Below are 24,758 nucleotides of genomic sequence, written 5' to 3' on the forward strand. Positions count from 1 at the left end.
ATTATGAGACTGTGGAAAGCACGCGTCAAATACACAGGAAGCTCCGCCCAGCACAGATTCTGCATCTCAATTATTTTCATGTCTCAGCCCACAGCGTAGAGCCTGGAACGACTGTGGGTCAAATACCTTCGACGGGTGTTAAATGAAGCTCTGGACAAAAGGGTCAAAGACCTAGACCTGCTCTCAGGGAATATCGAGTCATGTGGGAGGTAACGTCAGCAGTTTGACTGTCTTCAGGTAGGAAAAGTCATAACAAATGTGTGTCCAGTGCTGGTCTCATGAGGAAACTGAAACTCTAAGAGGTTAAGCAAATCTCTGCTACCAAAAGTCATCTAATAAGGACATTTCAAAGCGAGAATTTGAATTTAGACAATCTGGCCCTATGGCCCATGATTCACACATGTTTCACAAAACTACGCAGTTTACACACACACACACACACACACACACACACACACACACACACACACACACACACACACACACACACACACACAACCCCCCCCCCCCCCCCCCTGTATGAAACTGCGGAAAAACTGTGGACGCATGGGAAAGATGGGTTTATGCTGAGACAAACAAAAACCAAGGACCCTCTACAAGTAGACCAGGGCGATGGTCGGGCCTGTCGCCAACATGCTCTGAAAGGAACGGAGTGTCTTCCAGCCTGTCTTAAAGGAAAGGCCTCGAATGACCTCCTTTTAGTTGAATGTGTATTATAAACGATGGCCTTGAATGATCAGGGATTTGTTTCTCTGATGAAGCGGTACAGGTGCCACTTAAAATAACTTGAAACCACTGAAGAACATGGGTGCCCCACGGGCGTACAGAAATACCTCGCCCGCGGACAGAGGGCCACGCCGACCTCCCTTTCCCAGCGCTGCTCCACCCCGATTAACAGGAGCTGGGCTTTACGGTGGGTGACTCTAAGATCCAGAACAGAGCATATGAGTTGTTCTTAGAAGAAAAAAATCTATCCGATTCAGGCTGGACACGAAAAGTTCAGGACAGCGAACTAAAGGCCAGCATGGACATTCTATACACAGGAAATTCAATACCCTATTTATGCATATAATTGCTACTTTTCTCCTACGTTAAGGCTCGTAAACAGTTCAGAAGGAAATGGGGTCGGGGTTTTTTCCCTAGCAAAACGAGGGAGCATAACAAACACAAAAAGCGGCTGGCAGAGTCAACAGGTTCGAGGTGGAGCCTGGGACTCCGCAGCCTGGAGAGGCGGCGAGTGTCCGGTGGTGAGAAGCACCCTGCCCGGGAGTGACCAAGGCATGAGGCCCGCAGCCCAGGTGAGCGGAAGGAGTGGGAAGGCAAGGCCGGCGAGAATCCAAGGGGACAACGCACAGGATGGACAGAATGGGAATGATACAACGGGTAAACCGTTAAAGAAAAATAAACACGGTTGTAGACGTTTTTAAATGATCATTTTTTAAAATTTAGAATTGAGATGCAGATATTATTTCAAAATGAGGTAGGAGAGGGCAAATAAGGGATAAATGGTGCTGGAAAGAAATGACTTGGGGTGGTGAACACACACTACAATATACAGACGATATACTATAGAGTTGTAGCCCTGAAACCTACGTAATTTTATTAACCAATGTCACCCCAATAAATTCAACAAACAAGATTATTATTGAAAGAAGGTAATAGGCACCCGCAAAAAAACGCTACAAGTAATGTCCTTACCAGTTAACCAATTCTCTCCACCAGCAGGTCTCCGCAGGCTGATTCATTTCCGCCCGTGGGAGCCTCGGGTCCAGACTTCACCTGGCATCACCATGACAACCCTCTCCCGCTCTCAGCCCAGCACTGGCCACTCCGCAAGCCCTCTCCTGTTTGCCACCAAGTGTCCTAAAGGAAATCCGCTTTCCTTTCCGATGGCACCAGCCAGCATAATAGAGTCCGGGATGTTTTAAGGTAGCATTGATTTCTCTCTGAATCGCTTAGACTCCTTGGGGCTTTGAAGTGCAAATTTCAGAAGAAAAGTTTCCCCGGGAATAGAAGTCCTCTGACTCGCGTTATGATCGATAGGGAACAAAACAGAAGTGACATATTTATGACTAATGTATTCTCCCGCTGAAACAAGTCGCGTTTAAGTCTTTTGTGGGTAACTGCCCTGCTGATCTTGGAGAGTCCTGTTACATTAAAATCACTCTGATTGCCGTGGCCGTCTAGTCGAAGCGAGGTGTCTGGAGGAGGCGGGGAGGGAAAATGCCATCAGGATGTACTGAAGCAGAATTTCAAGCAAGTCAGCAGAGCTGGGGAAAGGTGGGAAGCCAGCCAACCGAGCAAGAACACACAGCAGAGCTCTCTGGAAGCAGAGGCTTCGGGCAAATATGCCGTGAAGAGGCAGAGGCGTAAAGGGTGCCAGGTTCTGCAAATAGCTGTTATTGCCACAAACAAAAATACCACCACCCCGCGCACATCTTTGGAAAGAGTTGCAAGTTGTTATTTTGCTGTGGTTGTGGACATGCTTATGCATGAAGATAGCATTCACATAACACCGAACTTTATATATATACACACGTAGATATAGGGGATCAATGTATGTGTAGGAAAGCCCAGCTAAGCGGGCTGGGTAACCTGCATTTGGAACACAGGCGTTTTAAGTTCTGGGTGTCAAGTCTGAAACGGGTCTGAGTTAAAATCGAAGTTTCTTAGGGTTGTGTTCCTTTTCTGGAGGCTCTAGGAGAGAATCCATCTCTTGGCTTTTCCAGCTTCTAGAGGCCGCCCACGTTCCTTGGCTCCTGGGCCCTTTCCATCTTCAAGGGCAACAGCGACCAGTTGAGTCTTTCTCATGGTGCACCACTCTGACGCTGACTCCTCCGCCTCTGTCTTCCACATTAAAAGAGCCTCGTGATATCCGAGCCCACCCAGATCACCCACCCTGCATCTGAGGGTCAGCCGATCAGCAATCTTAATTCAACCCACAGCCTTCGCTTTCCTGTGCTATGTAACACAACCTACTCTCAGGTTCCACACTTTCAGGTGGAGACACGTGCATAAGCCATTACTCTTCCTCCCACAGGTCAACCTGAGGCCCACAGAGATTCAAGCCACCCCCTCCAAGTAAAATACATTCACTCCATTCCAGGCACCCAAAAGTCTCAACCCATTACAGCATCAACTAAACAGTCCCATATCTCAACGTGTACAGCATCCAAATCAGGCACAGATGAGGCCCTGGGTATAATCCACCCTGAAGCACAAGTTCTCTCCATCTGTGAACCTAACTCAAGAAACATCTTAGCTGCTCCCAAAACACAGTGATGGGCAAGCACAGGATGACATTTATAGACATTTCTGTCCAAAAAGGGAAGAAAGAAAAAGAAAAAATAAACCTACCAGTCAAGACGTTTTGAAATCCAGATGGAAAATCCTACTTCCAGGCACCAAAATCTGTATTTGTCTGCTATTGCTGCTGTAACAAATTACTACGGACTTAGTGGCTTTAAACAATGCTATTTTATCTTATAGTTCTGGATGTCAGACGTCTAACGTGGGTCTCGCCTGGTTAAAATCTGTGTGTTGGTGAGGCTGTGCTCCTTTCTGGAGGCTCTAGACGAGACTCCACTCATTTCCTTTTCAAGTGTCTACAGGTTCCCCACATTCCTTGGCTCGTGGGCCCTTCCTCCACCTTCAAAGCTAGGAATAGCCATCAGAGTCTTTCTTACATCACATACTCTAACATTGACTTTCTGCTTCCCTTTTACACACTGAAGGACTTTGGCAGTTATACTGGGCCCTCCCAGATAATCCAAATTAATCACCCTGGGTTAAAGGCAGCAGACTGGCATCCTTAATCCAACCTACTATTTTGATTTCCCATTGCTATGTAACCTAATATATTCAAATTCCAGGACTTAGGTCACACACTTATTTTTAATGTCCAGTACACCTAGTTTCTCTTTTCTTATAGTCTATGAAGCCACTGCAGGAAGGTAAGTTATTTTACATACTGTATTTCTACAGTGTTAGCCTAGTGGATCAATAAATATTGGTTGAATAAATGGAAACAGCAAATACTAAGTTATTCTGTGCATTCACTTAACGAAGAGTTACGTGAACTACACTTGCATAGCTACAGCGGCATTCAGACTCCAAGGCGGGAAAACTATCTCAGCCAAGGAAATAGCTGTGCGAGTAGTTTTCCTGACAATTCCTTGATTTATTTTGCACTTAAATAAAGTAACAATAAACCTCAAATTATCTGTAAATTGTTTTGAAAGGAAATGTTTTAAAAATGAAAAGGCTAGATAATATTTTCTTAGGCAAAATATATAGGATGTTTACAATTTGAAAAGCATACTTCTTGAATATACAATAAGTTAAATGTTAGAGTTTTCTAAGAGAAGGTTGATCAAGAAGTCTAGTAACTATAGAAACCCCGGGGGGAAGAAAGGGAATGAAAAATGGAGATAGAACATACACATTATTTCTGTTTTGTTTCTTGAGCATTCCCCTTGCTCAAATGATATAATTTCTCCTTCGGACAATTCAAGTGAAGGGTGGGTTCTGGTCCTGTGATGTTGGGACTACTGTGCAACTGGGTGCAGAGGTGATGTGATTATGAGTGACTGAGGCACGGCCTCGGCTGGTCCATAAGACACCTTTGTGCAAATTAGCAAACAGGACCCAGTTCCAGGTGTAGACAGGAGCACGGTCTGCTGCAGGGGTTCTGAATGCGAACAGGACCAGCCCTTCTCTCCCTCTCATCTGAGGGTCCTTAGTGCAGCCCAGAGAGAGGGATACTACTGGGGACTGGAAGCAACTGGCATCCCAAGAAAAAGTCAGAGACTGTGGGGGTCTGGGAGGAAGAAACGATCATTTCCCTTGCGTGTTTAACATGTGAGCCGCAAGCTTCACGTGAGAAGACCATGACGCACAGCTGACCGTGTCGTAGCGGCAGAAGCTTGAGCAGCACAGGCAGTGAGCCAGGGACCTCACGAGGCTCAGGTGGCTGCAAAGGCAGAATTTTCTATCGGCGGCAGAGGGGACGTTGGCCGCCGTGGACTGAGCGACATTTCAGCCACCATGGGAGGGGCGGCTTTTTAAATCCATGCCCCAGTGAACGGTGGAATGTAGGTGACACGGTATCATCGCTTAATTAAATTTCTCACTATAACTGCCCGGACGGTGCCTGCAATACGCGATGTGATTAAAGGTGCACGCTCCACCCTCGACGGAAGGCGCACGGGCGCAGTGGTTACGTAACTACGCCCGGGCACAGCTCAGCCTCTACAGGGTTCCCCCTCTCCAGACCCGCAGTTTCTTTAGGTTACAACGACAAGGTGGACGGAGACGAACTCCAAGGTCCCTCTCAACTCTAAAGAAGATCCACATCTACACGGGAATACACCCGAGACTCTGCGGCCGTCCCAGGCGCACCAGGCAGAAAAGGGCAGGCCTGCGATTCACCGCTAAACAAGCAGGGACGCACCCCAACACCATTCGTGCACCTCGGCGGGACGCACCACCATGAGGAGGGCATCCTCTCCGTGCAGGAAACTTCAGAACCTCCCTTCCCCTTCGCTACTGTCCTCAGTATTCTCTGCACAGATGGGAGCTAATCCTGGAGATCTTCTCTCCCACTCTCAGCGTCCCCCCTGAACACCCACCTAGCCCCGCAGCACCCCCTCTCCTCCCTGAGCCTCTATTGGACGCACCCGACCAGCCACGGCACCGGCTGGGGCACGAGGGTGAGGGATCGATGAGATTGCCCTCCCGCGGTACCGACTGGACGTTGATAAATTCGTCCCTCTGTGACTCTCAAGTTTTTAACTTCATTTCTTGGAACATTTGCCTCAAGAAGACATGTGACTTTCCCCCATAAATTTTCCTTTTGTCAGCTTTTGCCGGGGCTGAAATGAAAATATTTTGCGTCTATAGTGTAAATATAATAGAAGGACTATCTGACCCAACCTTCTTCCATATTGTATTTCTATGTGAAAAGCAAAGTAGCCAAATAAAGTCCTTCTTTTAACTGTAGCCTCTCAAACCTTCTATTCTTTCATCTTTAATGCAAAATCTAGATGAAGCTTCGGTTGTTGAAATATAGATGTGTGCATACTTTCTTTCTTTTTTGCCGGAGCATTTATCAAAACTCTGATGATCCAGACAAGAAAATTTAGGAACTTTCACCACGGTTAACACTCACACACGCACTTACATTTTAGATAAAAAAAAGAAAAGTATTGCCTGAATAATTTAAATCACATCGAATCCATGACAGCATTTTACCTAAATAACATATTGGATTCATATGCATAGGAATCGCTGTAAATCACTGCATTTAAATCACTGCACTGCAGTGTGTCCTTCCCTTGCTTTGAAGTCCATCAGAACCGAGTCTGAGAGGAGACTGGGAACTGGGCAGAATGTTCCTGAAACACTTTGAGCTCCTCAGATGAAAGGTGCTATTTAAGTACAAAGTAGCGTCAGAAATTCAACTTATTTAACACCTCCACTGACTTCCATGCCGAGGCCTAACTCAACCTCACCCACAGGGTACTTCGAGGCATGATCTTTACATTAAAATTCCTCCTACAGGGTGTTATAACTCTGTTATAACTCGTAAAACTAGTTCAGAAAACGTATCATCCAAAGAGGAAGGCTCCATAAACATCCAGCCCTGTCCGAACCCAGCAGAGGCCTCCATTAGGGAGCAGAAAACAAGGCAAACAAATGGTACATGACCCTAAAGAGAGGAAAAGGGTTACTCTCCCCTCGGGCGGACGGCATCCCGCATGCTTTTCTTGCCTAATTTTTTTAATTCTCACTCAAGGATATATTTTTTCCACTGCTTTTTAGAGAGAGTGGAAGGGGGGGAGAGAGAGAGAGAAACATCGATGTGAGAGAGACACATCCGGAGCCACTGAGCCAAGCCAGACGGGGCCTGGATGCTTTTCTTTAATACTGAACAAAGCCCCTGGTAATGCCACTGGGCTGGGGGGAAGGGGGGACAGATACTCTCACATGTTTTCTCTGTAGTTTATATTTTCAACTGGCAAAAAAATTAAAGCACAAAGGCTAGAGGGAAAAGTTATTTTCTACTCAAAAGTTGTTCTTTGAGTGAAAAAAAATGGTGTAATATGGAGAAATGGTATTTTCCCTTCTAAAAATTCATTTAAAAATGATCGACTATAGTATTTTTTTCTGTTTAGGTTTTTTAATCCTAAATAATTTTATTTATACAAGTAATACAAAAATATGGCATCTTTTCTCAAATTAAAGCATTACTGATGATGGTGACAGTGTTCACTGCATCCCAATCCTGGTCCCTCGGAATCCTTCCTATCCCCCACGGCTCCTGCCCGGAGGAATCGTGGTTATTACTCTGGTGAATATTATTCTCGTATTATTAAAGCACTTTTGTCCCCTATATTTTCTTATCATTCGTTTTCATGTAAGAATTTTGGTTTAAATATTTGTTTAGTCATCTTAAGATTAGAAGGCAATTCCATTCTATTACTGCGAGCAGTTTTATGTGTTTTCTTACTAAGTTATCAAATTTTCCACCAGGTGACTTTTACCATTCTCAGTGATTCTGAACTCATGTCTTCTGGGGACCTGGAGAGGAGACACCCCAACACAACTCTGTTTACAGGGAAGAGAGCTTTTCCCAGCAGGTCGTCCGGGAGCCTCCTGCGGGCACAGGGCGCAGGGCTCCAGGCCCCGACCCTCCCCGGGCCTCGCCCGCCCTTCAGTCTGCACAGCCCAGGATCTGCCAGCTGACGTCTGGTCATCGCTCAGCCTCACATCCTCCAGCAATCGCGGCTGATTCATCGCCGCACAGTGGGCCTGGGCGATGACACAGTGTCCGAGCATCACCCCACTTTCTGGAATAAGTGAGGAATCGAGGGAATGAGTCGGGAGAGGCAGGAAAAGCCCCGGGACATCCCCCGGCTCCGCCCTCCTACCCTGCACTCAGGTTGGCCGCTTCCCACTGAAGCAACCCCAGAGCCAGGGAGGAAAGGGTATTTTTTTTAAGTTGAGAAGAAAAGAAAGTCAAAGAGACTTTCTTTGACTTTATGAACATCTTAAGAAACAGAGACAAGTTTTACGATAAGAGCTGACACAAATTAGTGTCCTGGTCAGGCAATATGGGGGCTGAGGACTGGGCAGGGGGACCAACCCAGGCAGTTTGAGACCCAGAGCACAGTGGAAAAATGACCCATGTCGTGGAGACGAATCAAGCATCCTGGCTGGATGCTACCAGACAAGGGTGCCATCCGAGCTTCAACTGGATCCCACAGGCACCATCAACCTTCTGATTAGCATGTGCGTACCCACGTAAGTCTGCCCATAAGAAAACCTAGCTACGTGCTTCTAAGAATTCCTCCTGAGAATGTGTGCATGTTTATATGTGTGTGTATGTCTGTGTACGTGGTTAAGTGCACGTCTGCATATATGTACACTCAGCCGCGTTAGCTTGGTTAATGTGATTCATCCCTATGGTGGGAGCATCCTCAGTGTGCCAACATCATGAGTCTGTAAGATTAGGGTCCAGATCGCAGACTGTGGTAAATTCATAAAAACAATAAAACCACCTGGCCTTCCCATGGCTATTTCTGCTTTGGCATGTTTTATGACTGCCATCAGAAATAACTATAACCCCACATGGAGGCCTAGACCCCCTTAAACAAACCTAGCAAGAAAAAGTGACATCGTGTAGATATTAGTTTTGCATATCAGGGGACACTTGTTCCCTTAGTCATCTATACCAAGCCTCCTTAGCTTTTAAAGAACATGGTCAAATTAGTGAAAATATTAGCTGCCAATAGCTGAGATCTTACAGGAAGTGAATAAATTCATCAATGTGCATTGGTTAACAATCAATCTATCTTCAAACAATCCTATGAAATGGTCCCTATTATCCCGATTTTACAAATAAAAATACCGTGACATAGAATGTTGAGGATTAGGTGCAAAGTCTACAGCAAGCGAGAAACAGAAGCAGGACTGGAAGCCGGATCTGGTTCCCAGCCTCGCATGCGGGCTGGTGCCAGGCCTCCAGGTGACCGAGCAGGCAGCCCCCTCCCCTCCAGTGTGCAGGCCCCCAGGGTGCCCTGGGGATGTCAGCAACGCCTTACGACTTAAATCATGAAGCTGGCTTGAGGATCTCGGCCCTCAGCTTCCCCAAGTCCCTACTTCAAGCCCACCACCGGGTGAAAGCTAAGCGGGAATAAAGGGAACCCACCTGGCTCCCTCTTCCCTGAACCTGTCTCCATCAGGGCCCATTGCTGCCCCCTCCGTTTCATTAACTAGTGGGCCCCCTCCGCAATGCCTCTTTCTGGAATGAACTGTAGATTACTGTCACCAGGCAGTGGCCTGGGGCCATAGATTATCGACTTCGGTTGCAATGGGGCCTTTACAACCTCCTTCTCCTGATGGCCCCTCTTCCCTCATATGTCCAGCGTCCACTTCTCTATGGGGCAGTGAACATCGAGGCCTCCGTCAATCCTGAGCTTGTCCTTCGTTTCACAGAATCATCTCCTTACGTTCCCTCCTCTCTAGGTGAAGCGAGGTGTCTCTAAAGTAACAGGAAGCAAAGAACAACACCCAGGGGCCCACCTAGCTGGTCACAACACGGGGAGGCGGAGTAGCTGCACCCTTCACAAGGTCCCCAGGACAGTCAGAAAGGTCGGCCGCATCCCTTGCATCGATAAGCTCTTAGCTGACCCTCCCTTTGTGAAACCACGATTTTAAGTCCTAGACTTAATCCCATGATCACCAATCCCAGGATGAAAATATAACCGATCAAAGCCTAGACCATACCACGTGCAGCTATCTTTAGGCCCTGGTTATGCTCGAAATGATCAGTTAATGAAAATTACGTATTTCCATTTACAACTCTAGCACTAAGAAAGTCATCTAAATCTTTGCACCTTTAAAAATACATCAAAAGGTTTTGAGCTACATGTGTAAAATATCCATGATTTCTGTAAACAATACAATATTAGCAAAGCATAATTAAGGCCACAATCTCCCAGTGCTCTTACAGAAATATTTCTGTTTAAGGTGAATGTGCCTCATACAGTTAACATCTGACTTACTTGACATATGCTGTCATAGTGAAAGTCATCGTTCACTTTATATTATTTTTAAAGTTTTAGTACTTGAACTGAGCATCCAAGCCCTGCTCTGAGGTTACCTTTGTAACATAGGATAGAAACTCCAACAAATTTTACATATATCCCAATTTCATCTATTGCCTGTTCTCACCTAAGTAAAACAGTATGTACAAACTGAAAAAAAAATATGCAATTGTATATAGATAATGTAACCTGATTTATTTTTCCATTAAAAAAAAAAAAAAAAAGGCTTCTGTTGGTCAAATCTCAAACCGCTTTAGCCTGACATTCTTGCAGTTTAAAATGTGATAACCAGTTTTTCTTGTGCTAAGTGATAGCTCATCATAAAGTGCGCCAGTGAACATCACAGACCCTCTTTGACAGGAGCAAGCTAATGGGCGGACTGACACAGAGTGTGCAATTGCATAATTACAGATTATGACTGCCAGGTCCCGCAAATGAACACGTGGCTGCCCCGGGTCTCTGTCTTTCTTTCATCCCAACTGCTAGGGATTTGCATTTCTATAAAGAGATTACACAGCTTTATACTAAGATCCATTTGCTTTAAAAATTATAGTTTTCAGAACCAACGGGCTTTTTATTCAAATTCTCCAAAGATCATTTTGATGGATACATTTTGGGATACTACGATTGCCTTTTCGAGTTGATTGGGATTTAATGTATAATTAGCTTCCTTATTAAAGACGATCTGTGAAATGACACGTTTCATCTTAATGGAGGTCCGTTCAATTAACTGTGTTGCTGATGACCGTTCAGACCCTGGAGTCACAGGACTTCACCTCGCGCGGGCTTAAGGAAAACCTATTCCCCTTCAGAACTGATGAAATGCAAAGAGAGCATTCGCTAGAGGTTTGATTTTAAATAGAACTGGAAAATTCTTTGACAAATCATAAAGTTGTCTTATAAAAGTTCCTGTACTGGGAAGATATTAAACTAAGGAAGGAAAAGAGGTAAGGAAGAAACAGGAGCTTACTTACCAGGCGTGAAATTGTATCGGGCTGAAAATCCCATGGATTCCAGCTCCCCATCAGCAAAAAATTTAATCCATAGAAATCTTCCACTGGATTTTATTGTAGGTGGATTCTGTTGTCCACAAAAGCGTCCAATTATTGGAGAAAACCCAAAAGGTCCATCTCGAACTTCAATATGATCAAATTTGCACTCCCAAGACGGTTCAATAGAGTACTTTTCGTCAAAGTAAAGTTCAATGCACTGTCTTGGGGCCGCTGAAAAATAGAAGAATTATATCTACGAGGCCCTTCTGACATCTTTAATCTGATTTTTCTGATTCTGCTTCAGATTTCATCTGCACATCTATCAAACTCTGAGCATGAGACACGTGGAAACACAAAGCCAGCATGCTCTACACTTAGCTTTGCAAGGAATACTATTTCCATATAAAGTCTCAGGAATGATCCTACAAAATATTATTCTGATGTAAAATGACCATTTCCATGTCTAACAGAGAACTAAAAACTCAGTGTTTTTGTGAAAGGCTGCTAACTTGGGTTTAGAAAGGAGAGAAGCATGTTTCTGTCATGTTTTCTTTCTGTATTTTCTGGGCTACCCAGTTTTAAGGTCAGACGCCACTTGAGAATGGGGTGGCACAGTTATGCGACCGTCCCAATAGGCCCAATCAGATGGCTCTGGAAAGATCAAAGTGTGGGTACAAGGCAGTGAAGAGCAATCTTTTTCTGAACACAAATCTTTTCATGTCACCCCCCGGTTCAAACTTACTCAGCAACCCTCTTAACAGTTCAGGAAAACTGATCAAAACACTTAACATATGGGATCCTGGAGGGTGTCCTACGGCCCACACGCCCAGGGTCACCTCGCTTTGCCCAAGCTCAGGTCACCTCAGACAAACCATCTTCCCTTGTTTAGGCTTCTGTGCATTTCCCCACTTTCTTGAGTATCTAAATAACTCCAATTTGTTAACTCCTGTTTCTACAGGCAAGTCTCGCTTAAAAGAAACCTCTCTAAACCTATTCACTAAGACTAGGCTTTATTCACCTTTTTCCAGCACTCAGCACAGTACTTGTCAGTGAGGACTTCTCGAAAAATTCTTCACTGGGTAAATTGTACATGAGCTTATAATCTGCATAAATGTTTTCACAGCTCTCTAAGGCATCGTGGACGGACTTCCAGGGCAGCTCTGGAAACCTCCACGTGGATGGGCTTGCTGGTGCCTTTATGTTTCCCTGTGACCTCCACCCAGTTCAGGATTCAGGCATCTGGACTGGTACTCAGCCAGGATACCCCCGAACAGCCCGAACAGGTGTTCAAATAGCCACACATTTGTCTTTGTTTGTAAACAGCTGTTGACTTGAGTCCTCTGAGTGCTTCTCAGCCGCCAGGCCCTGTTCATGGACCTGCCCCCTCTGGACACTTGAAAGCTAAGTCCTGGCACAGCTCTCCTCACAGGATCAGTGCTCAGTGATCATTCTGAAGGGCTGCCGTTCACGCCACCCTGGTTCTTAGATGTATATTGAGTATTACCCTTGATGGCTCTAAAATTAGAGCTTTGCATGCATGGAAGTCAAAAATTCATGCAGACTCGAGATACACGATGAATTGGAAATTAGAGACTTATAAAATAGAAATATAATCTTGATGCTTTCCAAAGATAAAATTGAAGCTACCCTGGTTAGAGGTCAACCCATGTTGAAAGACTATTCTATGGATGATTTTTAATCTCTAAAAATGTTTCTAACTCTTTGGTCATTGCAGAGACATTTGTTACCTTTATGAGTAAAATCAGAATAGGTCTATCTACCACTAACATGTATCATGAAGGTCAACAAATACAGATTTGAGGAAGTACCAATGATTTTTTAAAATGTGAAAATTGGAAAATATCCTAAGAAATTACCTGGAAAACCATACCCCTCCCCCATCCACAAGTCTAAAAGCAAAAAGGCAAATGCTTAAGAAACTGGGCCTATTTATGTATTAGCATCAAAGTATGTATTATTGTCTTATAGAATGTGTCTGTTTGTCTCCTCTTGATAAGCCGGTATCAGTTTTATGAGGAAGCAAACTGTCAGAATAAGGGCTATTATTTCATTAGAAATAAATAATGTATGTTTAGGGAAAGGTAAAGCAAATTTAGCCAAAACTCTATCAATCAGCATATACCCATCTATTTTCCCTATTAGGAAATTCATGGCCATCCAACACGAGTTCACTTATTTGTACATTCATTTTCATTGCCCCTTAAGTTCTGTCCATCGCAGAAGATCCAACCTCTCCATGTTCCTTCAGGAAATGCACCCTCTATGGCACTGGGTAAACCACATTATACATGGACAATTCATTTTCTTTGGCCCAGAATATTGAAGTTAACTACACACACTCACATCTGAAATTCCACTAACTGAATATTAGAAGGTAGTAACATAACTTTAAAAAATAAGTATGTCATATGGTTTTCGCTGCAGGTGAAAAATGAGCGAAGATGGTGCATGTTAACCATGGAGAACTCTCTAGGTCCAACTCCCTAAATTTCCATTTTCTCCCCCTTCAAGTCTCTCAGGCCACAGCTGCCCTTCACTGTCACTCTCTCGATAAGCCACCTTTGATCTGAAGCAGCAGCTCCCTTTTCAAGAGGTCATAACCACTTGGGGACTCTTTGGACACGCTCAGACCTATGAGCCCTTTCTCCTAAATACTGCACATTTATCCGGTATATTGCCTCCTATTTGAGGGAGTTTTAGGACAGCCTGAAACCCACAAAAGGGATCCCCCTTTCTGTGATTGAGGCTGCACCTGCATTGAGCTCAATTTATCTTCTTACCTTAAGAAACTTAACCAACTCTTTATACCTCTTTGTCTTGTGTTTTAAATTTACCTTTTCCTGCAGAACAGGCAATCCTTCACAGAATTAAACATGACGATTTGCCCCATTAAAAGAAAAGAAGACAAAGGAAAAAAGAAACGGCGTTTCTATGGTGGGTCCAGAGACCCCCCAAGCGCTCCACCCACTGGGAGCTGGCTCCACGCCCACTGTGTCCTGAGAGCACACACCCTGAAATGACTAACACATTCTTAATTGCCTCACACAGCAGAAGCATTTGCTTGGAACTGATTTTTTCTGTGATGCCGGCTCTTTCGCTGTTTCCTGCTTCTTGAACCTCAGTTCACTCAGCTGCTGTGGCCTTTAAAAACCTGACTCTCCAGTCCATCCCCTGGCTTTTCCTTCTCTTGACTCTGCCCACCCCTTACACATGGTTTTCCTGAAATTCTGTGTCTTCTTTCATCTCCCTCTAGAGCAGTGCTCTGGGTGCCACTGTCATCCCAGTGGAGAGCTACTGTGATATAATGATGCCTGCAGCTCTATCAGAGGCCAATTAAATCAAAATTTCTGGGGACAGGCCTAGGAGTCTATATGTTTTGAAAGAGCTGAAAAACAGTGCTCCAGATACTCTCTCCGGGCAATTTTATTCATTAACTTCAACAGCCATCTCTGTATCCTCAATAACAATCTCTAATACCCTCGAAACCTCTATACGTATGACCTACCAATATATATTTTCAGCCCAGAACCTTGCACTGAGTTAAAGATCCATATATCCAATCTCCTTACAAGACATCTTCATAAACACCAAACTTGAACACGTCACTTTTCCCTGAAACCGTCTTCCTCTACCTATATTCCTTGTCTGGTACAGTAATTCCATCCGACAAGTCACAAAGCCAAGACGTCGAGAAGAGTCCTGGGGCCCCCTCTCGTCTCCTTCCCACAGCCAGGTCCCGCTCCCCAAAACCACCCCTCCCCTCGGCCCGCCGCCCGCGGCACCTCTGCGGCTGGAGCTCCCGCTGCCACTCACAGTTACTTGGCCTTTCACAGTCAGGTTCAACCTGCATCCTCCCCTTTAGGCACTTCATCAAAATCCCGCCTTTTCATTTCTCTAAGTTATTTTAGTGGCACTCCATCGTCCCGTCCGTAACTCACTTTCCCGGGGGAGCACGGGGACTCCCAAGTCCTCCGGAACCTGAGACAGGCCCCTCCTCAGCCTCCTCGCTGGTTCCCGCCCTCGCCCTCGCCCTCTCCAGGGGCCGAGGGCCCTCCGCGAGGTCCTGAGCACGCCTCTGTCAACGCCCGCCTGTGCTCCTTATTCCATAAGGAGAATGACCACCTCCTGCCTGTTCTGCGAAAATGAGCTGAGCACCTCCGCCTCCTGGAGGCCTCTCTCCCTTCCCCTGGTCCGCACGCTGTGCTGGTTTGGAGACTTTGGGTTGTTTCCTGAAAGGAGCACAGTCCCCAGCCCAACCGTGTGGTGACCAGCTCAAGGCAAGCCTCACGGCTGTGCTGGTCAGCACTGTCCAGACTGTACCTGGAAGAGCGGCTGTTTCCTGGTAGCTGTTGCAGGAAATATTAGCTAAATAAATATATGAATAAAAATGACTAGTATGAAGTATTTCAAAAGGCTATAAAAGTATGGGAAAGAGTAACAGGAGGACCCAGTTGCCGACTTTAAATTCCGCCCTTCCTGTCCCAGGAATGAGTGCAGACATGTGCGTGATGTGAAAATCAATGTGAGCAGAGCTTTCTGATTCCACTGATGATAGGCATGGAAGCCCATTAACACGCAAGCATTTGCTTCTGAATTAATTATTTAAATGAGGGAACTAGTTAACTTCATGATTCTTCATAATTTGAAGTGTAAAATACAAAACACAAGCTATGTGAACTTGAACCCATCTCTTTATCTGTAAACTTGGGCCAACAAACACACCTGCTTCCTATGACTAAATGTTTCAATCTATGTTATTTTAAAGTTCATAGCACGTATCTATATAATATATGTACCTAACATTAACTTAGTAAAAAGAGCTAATTTTACCCCAGAATTTCCACATCCCAACCTCCTTTCCTATCAGCCGTAGGAGAAAGCACCCGGGCCGGGCCGGGACTCTGCTCTCTCAGCAGCCCCCCCCCCCCCCCCCATCAGAGGTGCGCCTTTGTTCGAAGTTCAACCTCAAGCAGGACAAGGCGAGAGGAAAGATGCTGGCCCCAAAATTGCTAAAGGAAAGTGAATCATTTCTAAATAGAAATTCTTGAAATCAGTTAAACATAAAGGCTGCTTCTTTCTAAGTAAGAGTCCCTTATTTCTAAGTAAACACTGAGCGGAGACATATCTTTCCTTTAAGGTAGCTCTGCCCGTCTGTCTGTCTGTGTCAGGGAAGAGGTTGCAAGTTTTGGGCTGTTAGTTACTAACACATATTAAAACCTATCACTAGGTAAAATGTTCATCTAGGCTTCTAAAAATCATACTTCACAGGGAGGTACCTACAAGGGTAAGGGCAATAAAGTGTCCAGAGAGAACTGAATCTCGTTCCAGCACCATCGCTCTGTCCAGCTGGGGAAAAAGATGGAAAGAGGCATCCGAATTGGGAATCCTGACTTCGGTGGTCAAGTACGATAGCGTCACCTGCTAGTACCAACGAAGGCAGCTGCCCTTCGGACAGATGTTTGGAAAATGGGATTCGAGATTTATTTCTGACATGCATATGCTTTCTGTGCTTTATATCAGCAAAGAGAAAAACAACAAATCTGCAGGTTATTCTCATCCTTGTTAAACGAGTAAAACACCAGTTTCCAAAATTGTGACACATTAGGTAGTATTAGGCCAACCGTGTGTCCATTCTACTAATATAGAATTCCAAAGCAATTAAGTCAACTGCCAAATAGCCAAGTTGTTTCTGTGTTTGTAATTCCCAGAATTTGTTCTTAACCCATCATTAGTAATTTCAATAATTAGCTTAATCACAGAGTTTATAGTTATTTGACCCACTGAGAGATATTCACAGGCATGGTTTCCAAAACCAGTTTCCATAACTGTCCATCCCCAGCACAGCGGCCCAGGCGGGCCCCGCTCCTCACCTTCTATGATGTAGATGCATTCTCGGTCCGGGGGGTACTTGCCGGGGTAGTTGGGAGAGGTAAAGACACCTCCCTCCGCATGTTTCGTCCAAGTTCCACACTGCACTGACTTCTGGGTTTCTGAGGTGGTTTGCTTCTCTGTAAAATATTTTTTTAAAAAGAGCCATCATCCAATTTTCTATAGAACTAAAAATACAGGGCACATTCTTATAATACCCATTAGTAAATTAATTTCTAAAGGTTGTCTTAGTCGAAACCACTCAATTTACACACGAACAAATGTTCATACATTCTGGGATGTTAAGAATATAGGGGACACGGGGGAATGTTAATAATTAGAGGTCTCCCACCCACAGCTCTCCAAAGAAACGCACCTGCCCCTTTCTTGGTTGCCCCAGACAACTGAAGGATGATTAAACTTGCTACAACTGAAACAGAAAAAAGAAAAAAATTAGAGAGAGATCATATTAATATGCACCGAAATGATTAAGAGCTCTAACAACAACGCATGATGTAACTTATCAAAGCAGGTCAACGTCACTGTTGTTAACTGTTCCAGGTCGACTCAGAGCTTGCTCACACTCATTCAAAATGCCCACACCAGGAAGACTTAGGAATCCCGTCAGGAAGGCACGCGGGGTAAGGACGGCTGAGACCCAGACCCTCGGGCGAACGCCGCCGGGCACGAAGGGACAACGCTATTAATAACCTACTGCTGTCCCACTTCAGTCGGGCTTCGGACCCACACTGTCCCAGCCGCCCTTCACGAGGGGCCGCGCCAGCGTCCCCGCAGGAAGAGAGCTTGGCAGCAGGTGAAAGGGGGGAAACAGGAGAAAACCGTGAAATGCTAGCAGTCAGACCCCAGGACTGACGCTGACACACTGCCATGCTGTTGTGTTTTAGGAAATAAACACTCAGCAAACCTATGGTCTGGGCGGGGGACAGGGCAAGTGAAATTAGGGTGGACTCTCCGATCCTGGCCTTCAGCAGGCCCGTAGCAATGTTCCCTACAAAAGGTACTCAGTGTTCCACCAAGTGAGCCCGCCCTCGGCGTTTTCCAGGCTGCAGCATTCATCTCTCCTAACCTTAACTCCCATTTAATATTCACTGTTCTCCAGAAATAGACTATTGATCTGACAGAGGCGACGGCCGTAAGCGTGCTATCCAAGTCAGTTGTTCAGTCTCAGAGCGACTCCGACCTGTCCCTTAGCCACGGCCGTTGTAGCCTGAACTTTCTGTTTACTTCTGACATTCGTGATTCACGCCGCATTTCGACAAAACTTAAAACCAGAAAGTGTTAAAGCGACCGACCTGGCCGTCAGAATGCCTGATGTTTTCTCTTCCCCGTTATTTTCATTGTTGCCCAGTGACCGAAAAGCTCTAAGTGCCAGGAGGGGTAAAGGCAAGTTTCCACTTAGCCTGCGTTTGGGAGGGCACACACACAGCATTCCCCAAGCCAAGCTGGCTGCAGGACCCTATCAATGCCCTTTGCTTAAAGACGACCCCAAGGAAAAAGGTCCTGGGCCTGGCCGGAGCGGCTGAGAACTGCCAGCTTTGTGACTTTGTTCTCCAGCCCGGCGGCAGGGAACGTGAGCCGCTGCTCTGGCGTGTGTTTCAGCAGCACACACCTGACTTGGGCCGGCCGCCACTCTGTCCACAAGCATCGCGGCAGGGCGCACGGGGCGTTTCGGCCACCCTGCGCCCCGTCTGCGGGAATCACATGTGGAACAGGTACTCCGGGAACACGGCGCCCCCGGCCTCTCCAGCGCGGCCGGTAACTCTAACCCCGGCGTTAGGATGTGCCATGTCCCTCACTCGCTCTCAGGCTGCCTGTCACTGGATGGGTGACTTCTGATGCTATTTTCCTCCAGTGTCGCTCCGGTCCCTGCGCGCCGACCACACACTCCCAAAGCCACGCTCTGGGGTCCGCCGGCCTGAGAGTTGAGCCCCCCCCCCCGCCCTCCTCCAGCGCTGCGTTCAGCTGCGCCCTAAACTACGAACGGGGGGCGGGGGATGCGGGCCCGCTGGGCTCCCGAGGCCCCCTAAGAAGGAATATTCGCTACCACCCACCCCGCGGACCGTCTGCACCTGCGCCCCCCGCGCGCCCACGCCCCGGCCCCGCACGTGCGCGCCCCTAGACCGCCAGCCCCCGATGCTCCTGCGCAGGGAAGGGCCGCTCCCGGCGGCGCTGAGACCCGCTCCGGCCGCCCGCCCCGCGCCCGCGCCCCGCGCCCGCGCCCCGCGGCTCTGCTGCAATACAGAAAGTTTCCGCCCGCCCGGACTCGCGGGGACTGCGGGTTCGCGGGACGGCGCGGGCGGGGTGCGGGCGGTACTCACTGGGAAGCACGCTGCGTCCATAGGTCATGTCTGTGCGCTACACCAGAGGCTCCGGGCTCCACTAATTCCATTTAGAGACGGGGAGACGTCCAGCGGCCGGGGAGGACCGGGCGGAGAGACGGCGGGACGCGCGGCCGGGGCGAGACGCAGGGCGGCGGGAGCGGGGCAGGACGAGGGCCGAGCCCACGCGGCGGAAAACCCGGACCCGCGCGTCCTCCGCCCGGCTGGCGCGGTCACGGCCCAGCCAGCAGCCCCGCCGTGACGCGGGCATCACAGCCGGGCGCCGCTCGCCGCGGGCTGCGCCCTCCTCCCCCGCATCACCGCCGCAGCCGGGAGGGCGCGGGCAGGGGGCGCGCGCGGAGCCCCGGGGCGCCGCGGCCGGGGACCCGGGACCGACGGCGGCGGCGGGCGAGCTCAGTCCCCGGTCGGGTGCACATCCACGGCGCGCAGCGGGTCGGGGCAGCGGCCCTCCTCGGTCCAGCCCTGGAGGCGCTTCCGCTGAGGCATTGGCGACGGGAGGGCCGGGTCTGTCATGGGCGCGCGGGCTCCGCACCTCCTCTGCGATCTCGCGGGGAGAGAGGGCGGTGGGCGTCTGGGAGGAGGCTGGGGGGCGCGGGGGCGGGGGGCGGGGCGGGGCGGAGCCGGGGAGGGCAGGGCTACCCGGCGCCAGGCAGAGCCGCGGGCGCGCGACCCTCCAGGCCGCCGGGCCGGGGTGAGCTGGGAGGCTGGGCGGGCGCCCCGGGCTGGCGCACGGCGCTGGGCGCGGCGAGGACGGCACACCCCCGATCCCCGGGAGGGGGAAAGGGAGGGAGGGAGGGAGGGAGGGAGGGAGGACCAGCCTGGGATCCGTCACTCCCACCGGGCCGCGGGGGCCGGCGGGCAGCCGGCAAATCCGCGCTGGATCCCAGCGCCGGAGAAAAGGCGCGCAGGGGGAGGGGCCGTCAGGCCAAAACAACGGGGGCTAATTTTTCACTTTTTAAGGGCAGGAAGTTGCGGCCCACCCCTCTCCCGCCCCTCAACATCCGCGTGGAGAGGGAGGGGGCTCCGCGCCCTGGGGGTGGGGGCTTCGCCGGGAACGCGGGGCTGGGGCCGGGGACGTGCGCTGGGCGCTCGGAGGCCAGCCCCGCAGGAAAAGTTTCCCGGTTCATCTCCAGGCGTGGTGCGGGGGTCGCCCCCACCAACCTGTTCCTGCGAAGGCTGGGGCTTCTCGCCACCTACCTCCACCCTCCCGGAGACCTGAACCCCCGAGGCACGCACTGGGTATCTCCGACCCACCCCCACAGGGCGAGCTCGCGCGCAGGGAGTTAAACTGGGATGGGGGGGGCGGGGAGAGCTGCCGGCGGAACAGCCCTGGAAATGCCCCGGCTCCTAAAACGCAACTAAGTGGCCAGGAAAGAGCTGTACCCAGGGGGCCGCAGAGGGCCGAGCGCGGGCGCTGGGGGTCCCTCCGGGCGCAGCAGCCCCGCCGCCCCCGCCCCGCGCTGTCCGCCTCCCTGGCGGCCGCGGGCTCGGCGCGCAGACCCACCGCCAGCTGGACGCGGGGCCTCCCGTAGGCCCTCGAACCCGGGACCCCAGGGGCGCTCGGCCACAGACCCGCGCCGCTGGCTGCGCAGCTGGCTCTGGGCTCTGGATGGGGGGGGTGCTGGGGGGGAATGGGGGGTGGCGGGGGGGGATGGGGGTAGGACTAAGGCGGGAAGCGAGAGATGTTGCGCCGCTAAGACTGGAGCCCCCTCAACAGCGACAGGAGAGAGGAAAGGGCCGCTAGAGGGGCCCCGCGGGCGCTCGGAGCGGCCCGCAGCTCGCGCACCTGCTGCTCCCGGGCTGGGCGCGCGCAGGTGGCCGGGCGCTGGCCCGCAGCCCTCGCTTCCCCGGCCACGCGGTCGCGAGAGGGTGGCGTCTCCTGCCTCTCATTTGGGGTGAGGGACGAGCGGGTGACCCCGAGTCTAAAGGGGATCTACGCGCCCCTGGCGCCACCTGCCAGGCTCCTTCTACCAAGATTTCGCTTCCCCGATTCCAGGCAGCGGCGAGTCCTTGAAGGTGCGGGAAAGTCACCAAGTGGAGCGGAGCGTGTGCGCGCCGGGTGTCCATCCGCCTGATGACGGGCGGGCGCGCGGGCCGGCGGGAGGGGAGGGGACCGGGGCGAGCGGCGCGGGGAGACTGCGCGCCCGGGAGAGGAGCCCGGCTCCTGCGCGTGGGGGGCCCGGGGAGCGGCGCGGGCCCGCGCGTGGCTACACCCCGTGTGGGCTTGTAGGAGGCCCCAGGGGAGACAGGCAGGGGTCCCGCGCAGCGCTGTGACCCACGTGCCGTTCTCGTGCCTGCGCGGGAGGGGGCCTGGGAGGCGCAGGGGTGGGGGTGGGGAAGAAATGCCCCAAAGGCACGGAAGCAAAACCACCTGAGTGGTGGGCGGCCAGGCGGATGACAAAGGACGCGGGTCGCCAATGGGGGAGGGAGGGTCCTTGAAAAACGGCCAATGATGCGCGATGATAGTGTAACGCTGAAATCATTAGGATCGGCCGGTAATTGTTTCTTACACCCAGAAATGCATCCTTACAAAAAAGATACAGCCCTTTAATGAAACAGTGACGACGTTAAAAATCGTCCTAAGGGAAATGACTGCATTGCTCAAGTGCAGTTTGAAGACAGGATGGAAATTTGGTCTCTGCCAGGCCCATGCACTTAGGTAGGTCAGACCTGTGCCCTCCTCTTTGCCCAGGTCGGTTTCCCAGGACAGGATTTGGTTACCTGGCCCAGTGAGCGGTGGGCAGGCTGCGGAAATGTGGCTAATCGGGTGGCCCTTGAATGGGGCGGGTGTGGGGGAAAACACAGGAGGGAAACCCAGGGAAAGAAACAGGGGAGGCCCCAAGCCTCTGTTCCTGCCCACACCCCTCCCTTACCTAGGGCCCAGCGCCTCTGTGGTTGGAATCAAATTCTCAAGCATACCTGTCTTTGACCTTTGAACCCCAGTGCTCCCCTGGGCAGTGCCTGGGGCTGAGGGGTTGCACATGTGCTCAAAGCTCAGGGCCAAGGTTGTGAGTGTGCAGCCCTGGATCCTGGGGTTCATGGCAGAGGCGCTCTCAGGTACTGTGTCCCCTCACCAAGGGACCGAGACAGACAGCTGCCGAGACTTCTGCACAGCTTCCCTAGTCCCACCAGACTGTGGCTACAACTTTTTCCTGGAAAATTCCATTCGTTTTCCCACACAGACATGCAGGCATCCTTCCCACCATCCACCACGTCCCGCGAGCTTCGCAAAAGGCCTTCTGCGCACTTTGGGGTTCCAACCACCGCTTGCTGAGTAATGCTACCTCCCCAGTGGGCCCCCCCATGTCTTTTTATTTCTGAGAAAAATCAACATATGGGAAAAGTTCAGCTTCTCCAAGGGAAGGTTAGGCACACATATGGTCAAATTTCGGGGCTGTGATTATTTCGCTAGGGAGAGCGTGTAAGACAGATTTGATGAGTTCAATAGACTGTCTAGAAGGTGCTGTGTCAGGGTCTCCAGGGCTGGCACTGAAGCAGAGGTACTTACAGAGGTCACGCAGAACTGGCACGTCCTGAACCCAGTTAAAGGGCATTGGTTTCCTTTACGCTTGTACCTCCTAACGATGATGGGTTAGAAGGATTTACAAAGCCTTAGAAAGAAGTGGTGCAGGAGACCACTCTTCTGACACAAGGGCAGGTGGTGTTTGTTTCCACAGGCCTAGTTTCCCAAAGGAAATAACCCAGTTCCAGGTCCCCTGGGCTCTTTCAGTCATTCATCTGCAGTATTGGCCTCCAGGTTGTTTCTCTATGGCTGTAAGAGGTGATGTTTCAAAAAAAAAAAACACCCCAAAAAACAAAAACAAAAAACAAAAAAACTAAAGCAAAATATTGCTTCTGACACATTCTATATTACATTCATTTACTGAACGTTTCTAATTATGCTTTTATTTACATAGTTGTGAGATGTACAGTTCTGTTTTGTATTTTATGAACTCAACAATATGCAAGTCATAATATTAGTTTATCAAAAACATTTAGGAATAAATCATTTGCTGGCAAATACTGGAATGGTTTTAAAATGATCTGTGATTCTTGAGCAGGCCACCGGTTTTAAGCAACATTCAGGCGGACATTTATTTCCCACCCACAATCTGTGAATGTATCACCACGGAGTAGAAAGTCTTCATAAGATAGAAGAGCGGTGCATTTACACCGCAGGATACTACGCAGCTGTAAAGAAGGATCTCGTACCCTTTGGGACAGCATGGAGGGACCTGGAGAGTATTATGCTGAATGAAATAAACCAGTCAGAGAAAGACAAGTACCCCATGATCTCACTCATGTGTGAAATCTAATGAACAAAATAAACTAATGAACACAATAGATCCAGAGACATAGAAACAGACTGAGGGACCTCAGAGGGAAGGTGGGGGAGAGAGGGGGGAGAGATTAATCAAAGAATTTATATGGATATAGACGTAGCCCATGGACACAGACAATAGTGTGGGGAAGGCCTGGGGTGGGGTGGAGGGGGCAATGGGGGAAAAAGGGAACAACTGTAATACTTTCAACAATAAAGATAAATTTTTAAAAAGGTTTGAATATTACATTTAAGCCACACCGGATCGTTTATGAACACGAGAAATAAAACACGGTTTTCTGAGCGGTGGGAATATGCTATCGTGCTGTTAGATATCACGAGAATGTCAGCTCTTGTGGGCAAGGACTGTGATAGCCCTGCCCTCTCCTACCCGTTTCCACCAGGACCTGCGGATCCCAGGCACCGCCTGAGCTGCTGTGTAGTAAATGACATGTGTGCCCCAGGAACAATGCATTCTTAGCTCTGGAGAAATGCGAGGGGAATACAAACAATTCCGGGATCCAACTTTATTTTCCTTCTGATTAATATTTGGTGGACAGTGGCTTAGAAATAACATCAAGATGTTTTTATCACACGAGCCTAACTAATGGCTAGTGCTCTGTAAATTGGCATAAAGGAATATTTGTAAGCACATATCCTGAGATGGAAAGGGTATTGTCCTGTGAAGAGGCTGCCTCTGTGCTGACGATCACACCCTGACATCCACTCACTGTTTCCACCCCTAGTTGAAAAACGGATTTAACCATATTTGAAAAATATAAGTTAAGCTGAGGAATGAATCTATATATTCTATTTCAAAACATCCATTAATCAATCCAAACGAAAACACTACTTAAAATTGCTAAATTCAACATATGAAAGTTCCCTATTGGTTAGATTTAAATTTTTATCCTTAATTATATAATTTAATAGCATTCCCTAAATGTACTTGCTTTCTATCTTGGGGCCGTATTAACAATATTATGATGATTTATTGGGTGTTACGTGGATGGTGTGGAAAGTAATAAAAGCCATGATTTGCTAGTTGTAACTAACGCTGAATGCTAAGGCCAGACAGGACTTGTAC

At 49.1% G+C, this 24,758-nt stretch overlaps 1 protein-coding gene across 1 annotated transcript in view; it reads right to left on the minus strand.

Moving 5' to 3' along the window:
• Window positions 1–19,486, minus strand: part of NETO1 (neuropilin and tolloid like 1) — a 71,526-nt gene extending 52,040 nt beyond the window's left edge. Inside the window, exons 1-4 of the mRNA XM_087818903.1 lie at window positions 19,330–19,486; window positions 17,367–17,420; window positions 16,993–17,130; window positions 11,084–11,332 (exon numbers count right to left, since the gene is read on the minus strand). Coding sequence (XP_087675029.1) covers window positions 11,084–11,332; window positions 16,993–17,130; window positions 17,367–17,420; window positions 19,330–19,357 — 469 coding nt within the window. The 5' untranslated portion in view covers window positions 19,358–19,486. The remainder of the gene's footprint in view (window positions 1–11,083; window positions 11,333–16,992; window positions 17,131–17,366; window positions 17,421–19,329) is intronic.
• Window positions 19,487–24,758: the final 5,272 nt, after the last annotated feature.

This window comes from Miniopterus natalensis, chromosome 7, assembly GCF_054644295.1.
Source record: "Miniopterus natalensis isolate mMinNat1 chromosome 7, mMinNat1.hap1, whole genome shotgun sequence".
Classification (NCBI taxonomy): domain Eukaryota; kingdom Metazoa; phylum Chordata; class Mammalia; order Chiroptera; family Miniopteridae; genus Miniopterus; species Miniopterus natalensis.